This window comes from Accipiter gentilis, chromosome 4 (assembly GCF_929443795.1).
Source record: "Accipiter gentilis chromosome 4, bAccGen1.1, whole genome shotgun sequence".
NCBI lineage: Eukaryota > Metazoa > Chordata > Aves > Accipitriformes > Accipitridae > Astur > Astur gentilis.
The window spans coordinates 44,287,202-44,302,307 of record NC_064883.1 but is presented as its reverse complement, the minus strand read 5'-3'; the positions used below and the strand labels follow the sequence as shown (position 1 = coordinate 44,302,307).

General features: G+C 42.0%; 1 protein-coding gene across 1 annotated transcript in view; it reads right to left on the bottom strand.

Annotated features, from left to right (window-relative positions):
• Window positions 1-15,106, bottom strand: part of LOC126037969 (vasoactive intestinal polypeptide receptor) — a 112,882-nt gene that overhangs the window by 35,614 nt on the left and 62,162 nt on the right. Inside the window, exon 4 of the mRNA XM_049798946.1 lies at window positions 3,476-3,579. Coding sequence (XP_049654903.1) covers window positions 3,476-3,579 — 104 coding nt within the window. The remainder of the gene's footprint in view (window positions 1-3,475; window positions 3,580-15,106) is intronic.

The window sequence follows — 15,106 nt, the reverse complement described above, 5'->3', positions numbered from 1 at the left end:
CACGGGTTGACATTTTTATATGCTATTTTCATAGTCCTTGATAAGTACTAGGTACTTTGCAGAACCAGTGAGGCTGAGACGAGTAGTAATCCTCCAGCATTTGCACAAGCCAGCTTGGAGTTAAAACAAGACAGAGTTTTCAGAGAGTGCAAAGGTTACACGGGTCATATCTATATTGCTTCTCAGACCACAGAACTCAGAGGTGGCCAAAAACATGGTGTCTTCACAGCCCCATTCAATGAATCCACCTCACTAAGCTCTTTGGGTCAGTAACTCTGAATACATAATTCATAGCAAGGGTTTCAGGCAAATTTATTTACCTGATCTCGCCCATATGATGCCAGGAGGCTGCTATGGTGATGGAGTCACCCAGTATGGTATGGTCATGCCTAAGCTTCGCTCATCTGCACTGCATGGAGGGACTTGCACAGCAGGAAAGAACAGCAGAGGTTCCACCTTTCTACCCCTCTGTCTTGAAGATTCCACCCAAAGCTAACTAAATATAGCCTTGTGTCCAGTTTTGTTTGAGTTTGGACTCCCAAAGGCAGCTGAGACTTTCCCAATAAAAGCAGTCAACTTCCTTCATGCTGATTTCATCTTTGGCTCATCATCTAGTTTCCTTCTTGATAGCACCAGAGCAGAAGTATTCCAGGAAAGACCTGGCCAGCAGAAGAAGGGAGCTTGAGTCTGCGGAAAAGGTTGTCCCACAGTATATGTAGGAGAGCAGAGAAATGGGAGAAAGGAAATTAAGAGATATCATAGAAGATGTCAGTAGTGGGGTGGTGGATGGAAACTCTCCAGTGTGAATACAGGTATAGGCCTTTCACTTCTTAGAATTATTCACAGGAGCAAGTCAGGCACAGAAACTTCTTGGTGTTGTTCAACAAACAATTCCCTGCCCTTATTTTTTACGATAAGCAATCCTTCTTCCATACAGAAAGATGGCTCTGCGTTCAGCTTTAATGTAGCATGTGGGGGTCATCTCTGTTCTGGAAACAGCACATAATGACTTCTCACTCTTCATTTGTACTTGATAATGACAATCGCTTCCTATTTTACAGATATCAAAGCAGAGAATTTGACCCAAGATCATAAATGGAATTGGAATTTCACTCAGAGCTCAGATTATTAAAATATTCTTATTAGGAAAAAGAGGGATTTATAGAAGGGAAGGAAATGCATTCCAGGATGCCTGGGTTCTAGCTAGACTGATTTACAGAGTGAAATCAGGCAATTTCATCACTCTCTCTCTAACTTCTAAAAGCCTCTGCTTAATTTCACAGGAACATTATAAGAACAATTAGTTAAGGTAGATGCTAAACTGAGATTAAATGAAAATTAGCTGCCTTGGTTTCTGTTCAGTAACCATATATTTGTCCCTTGGTAACTGAGATTAGAATGTGAAACATTTATATCTGTAAAAGAAAAAGAACAGAAATATTGATACCAAGTCTTCCAGTAGCCCCGCATCCAAACATATTTTGGGTTCATGTCACCTAGCCTAAAGTCATCTGGGCTGCTCCCAGTGTAAATGCAAATCGGTCCCTTTGGAGAGAAATGTGGGGTGAGCTGACCTCTGGAAATGTCTATTTTCTTCACCATCTTCAGACAGAGCCTATAGTGATGCCTGGGGTGGCCCCTCTCTGACCAGATGGAGGCACACAAGGGACAAGTTGTGCATCACGTCTGACAACGGGACAGCAAAACACCCCACCCCACCCCCATTTGCTAATACGTGTTTTTTAAAGGTCAGGTTGGAGAAGGAATCATTATCACTGCAAAGATCGTAAGTGTACTGCTTTGTTGCCTACATCATCTGCTTCTTAGGGACTGCAAGAATTCACAACTAAAATCTTACACACACGCCCTTATTTATTTTTCATATTTTTCTTGTTGTTTCTGACTCGAGACCAGCAGGCATTAAAAGTTCATGAAGTGTTTTAAGTGTGGAAGGTTATCAGTCTGTTCTGGACCTCGTGTCCCATACAACCTGCTGTTCTTTTTTTCTATTCCCTTTACTTCTTCCTCCCCAAACTGACAGCCAATTCAACAACAACAAAAATCTATTCTTCTTCACAGGCTAGGACTGCATGTTCACCCCCCTCAGCCACCTTTCACACAAATTAGACTTAAACAGCATGACAAAACCGCGGAAATCGAGAGAAAATAATTAAGAGAGAATTAAAAGAACACAATACATGTTCTCTTGGTAACGAGGCACTCTGGCAACGCTGCAATCCATTGCGTCGCCAAAGCATGTCCCAGGAATTCCCAAATCCCCTTTGCAGCTGGAACATAAACCAGAGCTCTCAATGGAAGACCTTCCCAGAGCAGACCTGTAATAATGGCTTTCACGATGCGCAACTGGTGCCACATAGCTCGATCTGAGAAATGGGCCACTCGAGGGGCTGAAGTCACGGCTGACCTCAAAGGCAGACTAAGGCTTTCTCTAGTAGAGCCCTGAAATCCTTTGTGCAACTTTCCCTTTGCTATTTTCTGTATTCTTTCACTATGAAGGCTGGCTCAGTTCTGGTCAGATTCTCCGTTAAGTCTCTGAGGGCCTTGGTAATGTGTGACCTTACACAAAGTCCTCTCACCATAGGTATTTATTCATTATTGAGGTTCCTATGTCCAACATTCACAAACGCTGACATACATCATACAACAGAAAAAAAGCATGGGCATAGGTTTAACATAAAGATATGGCTGCAGTGAAATACAGTTCTTTTCTAGCACAAACTTTTTCCTGTTGACTATGTGACAGCTATATGTGACTAGTTTCCATTAGATGTTGAACTTTTACTTAGGTGAGGTGAATCCTGCTCGTAACAACACTTGTTACCTTCTTTAGACTTTACCCTTCGTGTCTCAGCATGCGGCAAACCAATAACAAACTCCTTCCTGTGTACTGACAATACTCTATAAAGCTAATTATACCTAGTCAGTGATTACTCATTTACACACAGACAGTATCCCAGAGAGCTTGTGGATTTCTTTACGAAATTCAGGAGCATTCTGTGAGAATTTTTTGTGTTCCCTACAGTTTTCTAGTTCTTTAGCTGTTGAACAGCACTGATGGCAAGTGAGTTGTATCCTTTTATGCCTTCTGATCTTTTGGTGCTTATGTTGGCCTAGAAAAACTGGAATCACCGTATCTACTTAAGGATAAATACAAACGTGGAGGGCTTGTTTCAAAGTTGAACATGGAAAGCCAAGCACCTGAAGTTATCTTTGGGCATCACAAAGACACTGGTCTGATCTTCTCAGTTGCTGATTTCCTGCCAACCCCCTGGAAATCAAAGGATGATCGTCTCTTTGACCAGACATTTGATCTCTGCTTCCAGGGATCCTCAAGAGGATCCTTCCTTCTTGAGGAATCAGAGTGGGAATGGAAAAAATTGGGCACGGGAAGATCATGTGATTCTGGTATTGATCCCTGGTAAATCTTGACGTCTATCCATCCAGGTTTACAAACCTCTTCCCCTGGAGTGCTGTTGGAATCATATCCACAAGCTACGGTATACGGTGCAGGGTACACGTCCGTCCAGCCCTGGCTTGTACAATTCCTGGTCACGTTCCCTGGAAGAAAAGAGAAAAGGATGACTTAAAAAGAAACATTCAACTTGCTGTTAAAAAAATGTCTGCCTTTTGTTGATTCAAATGCCAGAGCACATTTCTTGTAACGCTGAAGAGTAAAATTCTCATACTTTTTCTCTGTTACAAAGTGTTCATATTACAGAGAACACACAAATGGGAGGGACCCATTGGGTCATAAAGTTCAGACCTGAAAAACAAGTACATTTTAATACTGAGGTGCCCACAAAACATCTCTTCTAATGGTACCATAATGCCAGTTGTACCCAGACCTTTGGTTGTTGGCACTGCACCAATATTGTTTGAGTGTGTTATTGTCATATTGCCTTTGTTCCTGGAAAATTTTTCATCTAAACAGAGCAGTGAAGTATTTACATCTTCCACTTTGCTTGCGAGAAGCCAAGACGAGGCTTACGCAGGTAAGGTCAGAGTTCTGGGAACTGAATGCAGTCCTCAAACCCCAGACCTTGCCTACAAGATGAGCCCCGATCAAATGTGGTTCCTGGAAAATCTACTGCACTCTTCTTTGAGAACCAAACACTTCAAAATTTGGCTATGAGGGGAGAAAAACCAGATACTGACAACCTGTATTGCCTGTTTTAACATGTATACTCAAAGGCAGGAAGATTTCCTGGACTCTTAAGCAAGTTGAGTGCCTAGGGCCTCCAACCAGCTAAAAAGCGCCTTAATTAACATAAGAATGTTTCTCTCTTTTGGCCCAAACTGACAGAACTGTGAAGTTCCCATGCCTCTCTGGTACTCTGTGCTTCCTGGCCCATCCAGGATTGTAAGGGGGCCGTCCAGTGCAAAAGCATTTCTCATTTTGTAAGACATCTCTGCTTCCAGTCCCAGCTGGACCTCAAACCCACATTGGCTAGGGGCTGTACAGACATTAATCAAGCAAAAGAAGGAGAGACCAACAATCTGATTAGGATAGGCCTTACGCTAAAACATTCATAGTCTAAAAGGCCAAGACAGATGTTTGTCAGACAGAAATAACAAAGAAGCAATACCTCTAACAGTACATTGGAATTCCCTCGGCACCCACCCTGACCACTGGTCCCTACCCTGTCCATCTCATGTGAATCACGTCACTATGACATTCCTTCGGTATCATTTGTCACACAAACCTGCCTGCCATCCCTGGCTGGAAAGTTGGTACAATAAACCAGAATGAACAAACAGTAGTCAAAACTTGCTTCTTAGATGAAGAACCACATCAGTGAAACTCGAGCTTTGCAAACATTTCCAGCAATGGGGTTCTTTGCACAGAGGAATAATAAAACTTCTGCAAACAGGAGCAAATCAATTATGCAGCTATGAGTCATGAAAATATTCAATCGTCACCTCCAGGAATTTCTGACAATTGAGTCAGCTGAACAGCTTGCTAACCATAGACCTGTCTTGCACTGAAATCAGCAGCAGCCTATGCCCTGGCTTAACTCATTTCTTGAATCCCTGTGACAGGCGGATTTTGACACTGAAACTCGCCCCTGAAATTTGTCTTTACAACAGATCTAAACTCTGGTGCCTTTGTTCATTTTAACAGCTGCTCCAAAGGAAGTTAACTTTAGCCCAGTTTGGTGGGTTGCTCTTCCCCAGGCTTTTTCTGCCCCGTCATTGTTTGCATTTCTTTTTACCACGGTTCATATCGGGATCATAAGAGATCTTGTGCAAACAAATCAAGGACATAAATGTTCAGTACTTTCTTTCTTTCTTTTTTTTTTTTTTTGAGGTGTTATGTAATTTCTGTTATTTCTTCTTCATTACAATGGATCCCATTATAAGAACTTTTCTGCTTCCTATTTCCTGCTCAAAACTCCTCCTCTCTGTTTGGGGAAGCCTTTAGTTTTCACTGTGGTTTTGATCCTTTGCTTCTTATTCTCAGTGAAATAAAGGGTACTTCTTTTAGCTTAATTTTCTCATGTTTCTCTTATTTCTTCTTTTTAAGTGCACTTCCTCACAATTGTTCAATTCTTTTGTAATGCTTCTCACTGCTCTCAAGAGTGCTTTCAAAAGTTGTCTTAATGCTTTAGCAGATGTGGAAACTAAGGTAGAGGGAAGCACAATGATACAGTATTGCTGGCATTAAAAAATAATAATAAAAATGTCCCTGGTTTTAGGGAAACTCACTTTGCAGAGAAGTTTTTCTACCACACTTTGCTGCTCATGTCACTTTTTGATGTGGAAATTCACACACACGGTGTGATACAACAAAACTTTCTAATAACTCATCTTCTGTACTAGATGTCTGGGAGGTGCAAAAAGTACAAAGAAGGTACAGATTTTACCACACGACAATTTTGGCTCAAGCGATGGATGATATCTCCGCTCAGAGCAAACAACTTTTCTAATTACTGCTACTTACCAGCTTACTTTCTATACTGAAAATGAACATGAAACTTGGAAAAATGCCTCACAAGCTTAGTTCTTACTCTGAGGTTTACAGGCAGCAAACTTTAGACTGAAGTATTAAACTGAGATTTTTATCTTACAAGCTCTGCCACAAACTGCAGCCAGTTCTTGTGATTTCCCTGGGTCTCAGTTTCCCCACCAACAGTAGGACTTTGGCAATAAAGTCCGATCTTCTGCCCATGGGAAGGCAAAGTGTTTAAAGCACCAGATGTTTTATACGCTGTTTTCCAGAACTATATCCTATTAACTTGTGTTTCTCTCTGCTTTCTGTAACACACATTCTCCCTAGAATGATGGACTAAAGAATTACATTGAAGCTGCAAAACCTGAGTGGCAGTATCGGAAAAGACAGAGCTTCTGGACTTGGAAATGGTATCTCCATCCTTTGAATGTTCACAAGGTTTCCAAAACTTTCCCATTTCCTATCAGACTGAAGCTAAATCTTTTTAAACTGTATTCCTGGAGAATTAATGAGAAAGGAGACCAGGGCTTAATAACTTGGTAACAAGTAATTAGCAATGCACAGTGGAAAAGATTCACTGGAAAGCATCCTACTGCCAGTAGGGTTGTGCTCCAGGCTCTCCTCTACGTTGTGGAAAAAGGAGGTTCAAGTCCCTGGTGTGAACAGTGTCCCCTCGGTAGCGTAGTATTAGTTAACAGCCATGAAATAATCTGCCTTTTGTGGGGTTTGTATTTCATGTTGATCAGAAATGTTACAACTGTCAAAGCAGTGAATCTACTCCTAAAAGCCACGTCCATTGCAATGAGACGAGGTTTTGCATTTAAAAAATATAAATGAAAAGTTTCATTTGAAAAAAGCATAACTAACTCTTATTTACAGTAACAATAACCTCATAACATGTCTTACCAGACCTTAGCTTTCTGCTTTCACTGAATCTCAGACTGATGGAGGTCGAAAGGCACCTCTGGAGGTCATCCGATCCAAACCCCCTGCTCAAGCAGGACCACCTACACCTGGTTGCTCAGGGGCATGTCTGGATGCCTTTTGGATATCCTTGGAAACCTCCAAGGATGGAGACTGCACAGCCTTTCTGGGCAACCTGCTCCAGTGCTTGGTCACCCTCACAGTAAAAAAGTTTCCTTACGTTCAGATGGAGCCTCCTGTGTTTCAGTTTGGCCATGGTTAGAAAATGCAAAGGCAATGAGAAAGTTGAAGAGGGTCTCATTACTTCAGAAACACATTTAGGAATGGGAGCCTTGAGTGTAACAGAAGTCCTCTTCTGGGTGCTCTCAGGAGCACAAAACAAAATCCCCGGTTCCCATTTCAGGGTTGCACAATCTCTGCAGAAGCACCAGGCGTACGGTCCCACGAGGATGGGATATTGGTTATGGGATGCTGCAGTGACATACCGCTCCCCAGCTCATCCCCAGCAACTCTGTGTGCGGCAAGAGGAAGTCAGGCAACTAGGCTAAACTGTTTTCATTGTAGTGTAAATTAAGTGAAATGTCTCCACGGCTGCCAAAAGCGTAAATCATGGATGTTGGGAGCTATCCTGGCTCAGCAGATGCACAGTAATTGCTAAGGTGGAATAACTCGATTGTGTATCTGAGTCCTGAGCAAAGCGTCACAGGGAGACAATTTTTGGGATCTCAGCACCCCAGCTCTTTCACTGCTGTTTTCTCTCTTTGCAGATATCAGGACAAAGGAGTTTAAAGATGAGGTTTTAAAGGAAACAAGGTAAAGACCTTTTCATAAGGCTCCCTGCCAGCTAGGGGGGGGATGGATGTACAAAGGGAGCGAAATAACAGTGCAGAAATGAAAGGAAAAAAAAAAGAAGTTAGTTCTCTAGATGTGGCAAATATAATGTGCAGAGCTAATCCTTACACAAGCTAAAGAAACTATAGCTACTGCCGGAGAACCAGGATGTGAAACTAAGCAGTCAGCTTTCCAAAAGTATGCTGTGGTATAAAAGCCACTGCTTACAGAACAGAATTACAAGTGTAAATATGAGGCTAGACCTTTGGCTCATTTATGTCAGTGTTTATGACAGTCAGTGCATAAAACAGTATTGAAAGGCAAAGGCTGAAGCCGCAGGCCCGAAAAACCAGTTTTCGGGAAGTTTCACTGCAACAGCGCCTTAAAGGCTCATGCGTAGCATGACGGGCCATAATTGGTTTAATCAAATCACCATGTTCCTTAGTCCAGCCCGAGACATGAGCTCTGCCTCTTCTTCGCAGATGTATTGACCACGGAACTACAAACGTGTTAGTGGCTTCAGGTCAAGCCCCAGTGAGATCGGCAGGGTCTCTCCCAAGCTCAACGCCAGCCGGTCTGCAGCACGCGAAACTGCACAGGTAAGCAGGCAGGATGGGCCACCCAAGTCAATGTAAACTGCCGTATACATTACTACATGTATAATAAAATACAGCTCTTCTTCGTGCGCTACCTCTGCCTGTATTCCTTGAAAATCTGCTTGCAGTGTGCCACAGTGATTAACGATCACGTACACGAAGCACGAGGAGAGATTGCGCTTCTTCTGTGTGCTTTTGCATCTTTCTAGTATCGTGTCTGCTGCAGGACAGGACTTCGCCATCTGGCTCAGCAGCTGCTCCTGGTTTAAGCAAATGCTTCTTTAGAGTTCACAAAGCCCTCTCTAATTTCCTAATCTGGATGGTTTGATGGCATGCCTATTATGGAAATGGAAATGATGGTTGTAAGCAATTATCTGAATGATCCCATCTTTCCTTCTGATTAGCTCGTGTGGTTGTACAAAATCTGGTACATGGCTCGCACCTATCCTAAGTGGCTTTTTCTCACTTGCAGGGGGATTCAGAAGCTCTCTGCTCTGGGTAACAAAGACAGAGGGAAGGAAATTCCTCTCAGTGTCAACAAGCAGGACTGGCTAAATTCTGAGAGAAGTTTTGGTTACCCCCCCCCCCTGTTTCTTTTTAGCATTAAAAAACCCCAGTAAAATAATAAAAAAAAAACACAACCAAGACCTGCAAACTCATGATGGAAATGTCCATGTATTCCTGGTTTTTATTCAGTTTTTGGATGTTCAGATTTTACTAATTGTTTTAATTCAATTTCTTCTGAGGAAAGAAGCATTCTCCTCTCCTTTTCCTATCCCACACCACTCTTATCTTTTTTAGTTGGATTGGCTAATAACACTGAATTGACAGTACTGATACTAATCAGGAGGCAAGGAGGACTTTTTTGTCTTTATCCCCTGCCTTTTTTTTTTTCCCCAGTCGGGTGAAGAACTGTTGAACTTCCTAGGAAGCAGAGCAGGTTAAGCAGCTAAATGACTTTATGGCTTTCTGTCTTGCATATCCTGGTGATGGTGGATATATCTTCTCATCTCCCTCAAACGGAGGTTGCCTATGAGCTACTGTTCCACACACCTAACCACTAAATTTATTTGTATACCCTGAATTTTTCTTACCTCTTTCTAATAATTCTGATAGCTTTTTACGCTTTTGGCTTTCACTTGTACCTTCCAGGTCTATCGGCCCTATGATTTCTTTATATGTTGCGTGAAAACATACCTCCATATGGTTATTTTAGACCTGCTGATGGACAATTTCGTTTAGTAGCCCTTCTCTCATACACCACAAAACAATTATTCCCCAGCTACTTTCTCCACAACGTTCACGCCTGTATTTACCTCTGACTTACGCCCTTTCAATCCACATGTTTCTAGATGGAAGAGCATTAATCTTGTACACTTGTACAGTGCCTGTCCATACGTTTATTCACACACTGTTCCAATGATAGTGGCCCTATTCACCTTTGGACGTGAACCTCCCACTGTCACCTGATGGACCTGCTCAACTGCAGCTTTCATTAATTCTTCTGGCCTTGATCTTGGTCCCTCCGCTGCCAACACAAACAGCCCACAGGGTTGACTCCAAGTCTTCTTCGTCTGCCTGCAGGATCCTCAGAGCCCTATACCTCAGACCCCCTATAGAGGGGTCTAACTCTGTTCTGCAGTGAATAATTTTCATCAGTGTTGCTTGGGAAAAAAGCAGAGACGTTGTTCTACAGCAAAACACTGCACACACAATTTATTAATTGGGACAAACTGTCTGGAACAGGAGCAAACACACACAAAACTTCTAATTCATTTTCCTGATTTATCAATGTATTTGGGAATGATGTGGAAGAGATATGAAACAAAATGACTTTGCAGATTGGGTTATACCAACCAGTAAAGGGCCTGGTAGAGGAATGACATGATTTATTCATGACATATTGGAAGAGAAATGAGGAGTTAGTGGAACCAAGATAAAACCAGAACATTTTCTTTATAGAAGTGTTTGATCTGGATAGGAGTTAAACACTGAACAGGAGAACTGAATAAATGTAGAGAGATAACTGTATGCCAAGCAATTTGTTGCCTATGTCTAGCTCTTAAGGTTTTTTTTCTTTCTTAATTTCTTTTTGCCTCTCATCTGTTTCAAATACACACTTCAGACTCGAAACATGTCTGAAAGTTTCTGTCATAGGTGAGGTTTTAGCTCTTTGATCTTAGTGGAAGAAAACGTCTTATTGGCTTTTAATGGGAGCCTGAATTCATACAAAGAGATGTAAGGTCAGTCATTGCTAAGGGGTGTTTGCTTTTGTCTCCCTCTTGCTCCTCTTGCCCTTTTCTGTAATAGCTTCTGAAGGAGAGGGGAAGGTCTGCTCTGAGTAGCAATCTGTCCTGCTTCTCTGTCATCATATTCCATGTTCAGAAATTGATTTTTTCAAGCAGAAGCTATTAAAGCAATAGCAGTTCTTATCATTTACTCTTCTTGAGATGCTGCTGAGCCCACCGCAACATCTCTAGTTCCATTTTTATTATTGATCTCTCCTACTGTCACTGGGAAACACCTGAGACTTTCAGAGAGCTATAGCTTGCACTAAACTGGATGCTGAAGTGGTTAGATCTGGGAGAAACTCGTGGGGTAGAGTCGTGACAAGATATTTTCCAAACTTGCTTTATCTGCCTCAGTCATGATATCACAAGATCATTCTTTCAGTACAATTTCTGCTTAGTGTTTCATACTATTTCATATTTTCGGTATTTCATAATTTAGTGCCATAGTACAACCTATGGCACAGTGTCAGCATGTCACACAATAGACACAGCCTTCAGTTTCTTCATTTGGTCTTTCTCACATCACTTGGCCTGCAGATATTACTGCCACATCGCCAGTGCTCTGAAGATTACTGCACCCCGGATTTTGGGAAAACCTCCTTTTTCCCTTACCGTCCTTTCCCCTTCCTGTACATGACATTTCTAAGCGTGAAGATTTCAGTCCTTAATAAATACAGATAACTCCTCCCTTCTTAACATCGCGTGTTCCCCTTAATTACGTACTTTTTGTAAACTGTTTGTTTTCTCACAGTAAAAGCAGAACTGCCAAACTCTAGGACAAATTTCTCATTGGATGTCTTGATATTGCAATCATAGTATACCAGGAAATATTTACAAGGAAAAGATGCACATTTCTGGGTAAGTAGAGCTATAGCAACCCTACAAGCCACGAACTGGTAATGGGCTTTCAACCTAAGGACTTCAACACAGTGTGCACTGGTATCACTGGACATACATGACCTGGGGTTCTCTGTAGGATGGTGGAGAGGTTCAGCTACTGCTCACAAAACCTTCTCAGCACCAATCCTTCAGAGGACTGGGGCACATGCATTGTGACACCTCAGTTGCAAATAAATCTCAAAGGTCTAAAGCAAAACCAAGCTTTAAATATGCCATATATTGGGAAAGCCACCTGCCTCTCTGTTTACACCCACGCACATTGCTGGAGCTGGCTAACACTAAAGCTGCACTCTTAAACGCAAATGTAAAATCAACACTGATCTGTGGAAATGGGGTCACCCAGCCCTGACTTCTGCCTTGGACCTTCTGTTGTCCATGACAGATGAGAAAAATGAACATCAGACAGGGCTGGAAGCTGCCCTGATGGGCACGGTGAGCAGGAGCGTTGGCTGACTTGTCCCCTTTGCTGTGACTTCAGGGTGGGCTGTGCAAATAATTGGCACAATTCCACGAAAATGAGGAGCTTTCCTGGCGATTCTGCCTTTGTGATATGAAGGCACATTTGGACAGCAGAGCACCTGAGCAGATCGAGGGGTCTCAGTCAACAAACCTCCATAACAGAGGCTCTCAACTGCTTGTTTCCTTTTAAATGAGCATTGTAGTAAATATATAGGGGGTCTGGTTGATTTTGGGGTTCTCGATGGTAGTGATAATGTCTTCTGCTTATCTGCTGCTATCTGCTCATCCCTTTCCTCATTTTATTCAGTTTTCATTCCAGTTTCAAAAGCAATATAGAATAAAGTAGAAAAAAAATCAAGGAAAAGAATGCTGGCTCAAGAGAGAGAGATTAAGATGTTTTTGAAGTAAATGAGAATAAGTTTTGGAAGGGGTGGAATAAATGCGATTCTTCGTTTTTGTTTGTTTTCATCTACTCATTATAGATCTCTTTTGCATGAGCAAAAGGTTAGGATTCATCTCATCTAACTTTTGCCATGGAAATGTAGGGAATCTAGTCTAGACTGTCAGGTTCCCTGATCCAACGGTCCCCTCATCCCTTCCTAAGAAATGTCATGGGATAACCCACGTCCTGAAAGTGCTGGAGGGAGAAATTAGACAAGGAGTTTAGATTAGATGCTTAATGTTAGGTGCCTGTGGTTCAGTGGAAGGAGTCTTACGCGTATGTTTAACTGAAAAAAAAGAAAGGCAGCAGAATACCAGCTCCCAGGAGTCCCTATCCATGTCTTACAAATTTCATTTGACTAGCCCGGGACTTGGCTATACTCTGCTCCAAGACTCACTCTGAGCCAACAGGGACTCAAGTGTTTTTGGAGGGCTCTTTGAGCTTGCAGGTGGCTTCAGTGGAGCTACCTGCAGTAATCTATTTAACCACTTGCTTGAATGAGGGGCTCGTTCTCATGTTATTTTGTGGGGAGCTCTTCCAGCTCTGTGTGTGTGCCAGAGCTTGAAGGGGTGGGGAGCGGTGAGAGTTGGGTATTGCTTCAGCCTGAACCGTTAGGACCTGGATGTTAACAGTAAATGACATACATCCAATGAATTTGACTTGATTGCCTCTGTCCTAGTGAAGTTGGGTAATGCTACAAAGGATTAGTCAATGTCTTTCAAAGTGAAGGCATGGAGAGAGGGTGTCATTTCCAAATCTCTCTACAGATGAATTAGGAAAAAAAAAAGAGATGACAGAATTAGACCTTTGCTGTCCATCATACTAAATTTGCCAAAAGGCCATCAGTCAGAGGCCAGGAATGCTATGAACCACGATTTGTGTGTAAGTGCTCACAACAACTGAGATGTACGTAGGATCAAATGGTAGTTAAAATAAATTTGGACACAATATTAAAAAAGAGAATGACAAAAGACAGCAGAAAAGCTCTTGATTTATATTTGTTGAATTGAAATGTACCACAGAGAAAAAGATACCTCTTAAATTCAAATGAAAAAGTTATCTGACAGAAGAGTATGAATGTGCAAGTTTAAAATGATAACAGGACATCAGCTAACTAACTAACTAACTAAATGTATGTAATCTTCATCATGGATTATGATTTAAAATATCCACAACATAATAAGATCCATGATTTCTCAGGTAAGTCTTGAGGCTCCGCTTATGCAGAAATGGGCTTGGTTAATTACTTTAGGTCAGATTCTGAATGTTAAGGCTCATAAACTTCAGTTACTCCAGGTTTAAAAGGCTGTATACCCAGTGAAGAATTTGTCTTCAAGTTCTTTAGATGTAAGACAATATTTGCATACAACTTGCAATGTTACTAAACACATAAGTGATTTAGTTACATCTGAAAATGTTATCTATATGTCTGCGGATGAGCAGATTTGGTCCACCTAGAGCTGAGATCCTGAGTGTCTGTTCTGAATTACTCCATAGACTTCCCTCCATGAACAGTGGGGAAATCACAGGATGGGTCAAACCCCAGAGAAACACCGCCAGGACATGTGTGAATTGCCTCTCTGTTTACTGCAGGAGAGAACCTATACATCTGGCTAGATTTAATGTTGAGCTTTCACTCAGCTAACTTTACATGAGACTGACCCTGATGACCTGCACCATGTAGACAGAAAGGAGCAAGGCTGAAATCAGTAGAAAACCCAACTTGATTAACATATGATCTTGTTTAAATTAAGAGGTTTATAAATCCCTTGACCGGATTGAATCATCTTTCTCAGGCAGCCTAGAACTTTTCCCAACTGCCTTGTAGAAGAAGAAAAGCTTGCTGTTTTCATGAATCAATGCTGATAAATAACCTTGTAATTTCAAAATTCCTACTTAAGAGAAAAGATTGCACACCTGAACACTCAGCGTTGCTCTGCACGAGGATGTACCTTAGAGGTCACACACAACACAACTGCCGATTTTTGTAGCTGGTGTTAGCCACAGGAGTCTGGTTACATGACTCCCATCCCACCCTAATTCTTGTCTGAAGAACTGGACAAAAACTTCTGAATGAGCACCATGGAAATCAGGTTAACAAACTGAGTGCATGTAAAATCTGTCAATAATAAGCACCGACAGCTTCGTGCTCCTTCTAAGACTCCAGGTAGACAGTAAAAGCATTGCTACCATGGATATCCAAAGGCAGATATGACTTGGAGGATTTGCTTCTCAGCATGTAGGATTTGGGACTGCTAAAAAGGACAAAGAGCAGCAGGTTGAAGCCAGGAAATATCCTGAGCCAGACAGACAGCGTTCTCAACAATGACAATCAAAGGATGGGGCATAATTTTGCTGAGACAACTCCAGATTCACCTGACACCAATATTTAAAGTCTTGGCTTGCGTTTATAGCACATAATGCACAAGTTATATCTGAATATTCAGTGAACCGGTGCAGAACTGAGTCCCTCACCCTCCTGGCAGTCAGTGAACGACACGGCCCGGTCTCTTTCTCTCTCTGTATCTTTGGCTCATGGCATATGAAATGCCACGGGTCCGTCGGAAGAACACACAGAAGCAGCCCAGTAGACGTTCTGGATCCTTCACATCATCTAATCACTTTAAAAGCTCATCAAAGCTATCTCCCAAGTTAGCATTTATTTCCCACTGGAACCTTCCTCCACTTTCTA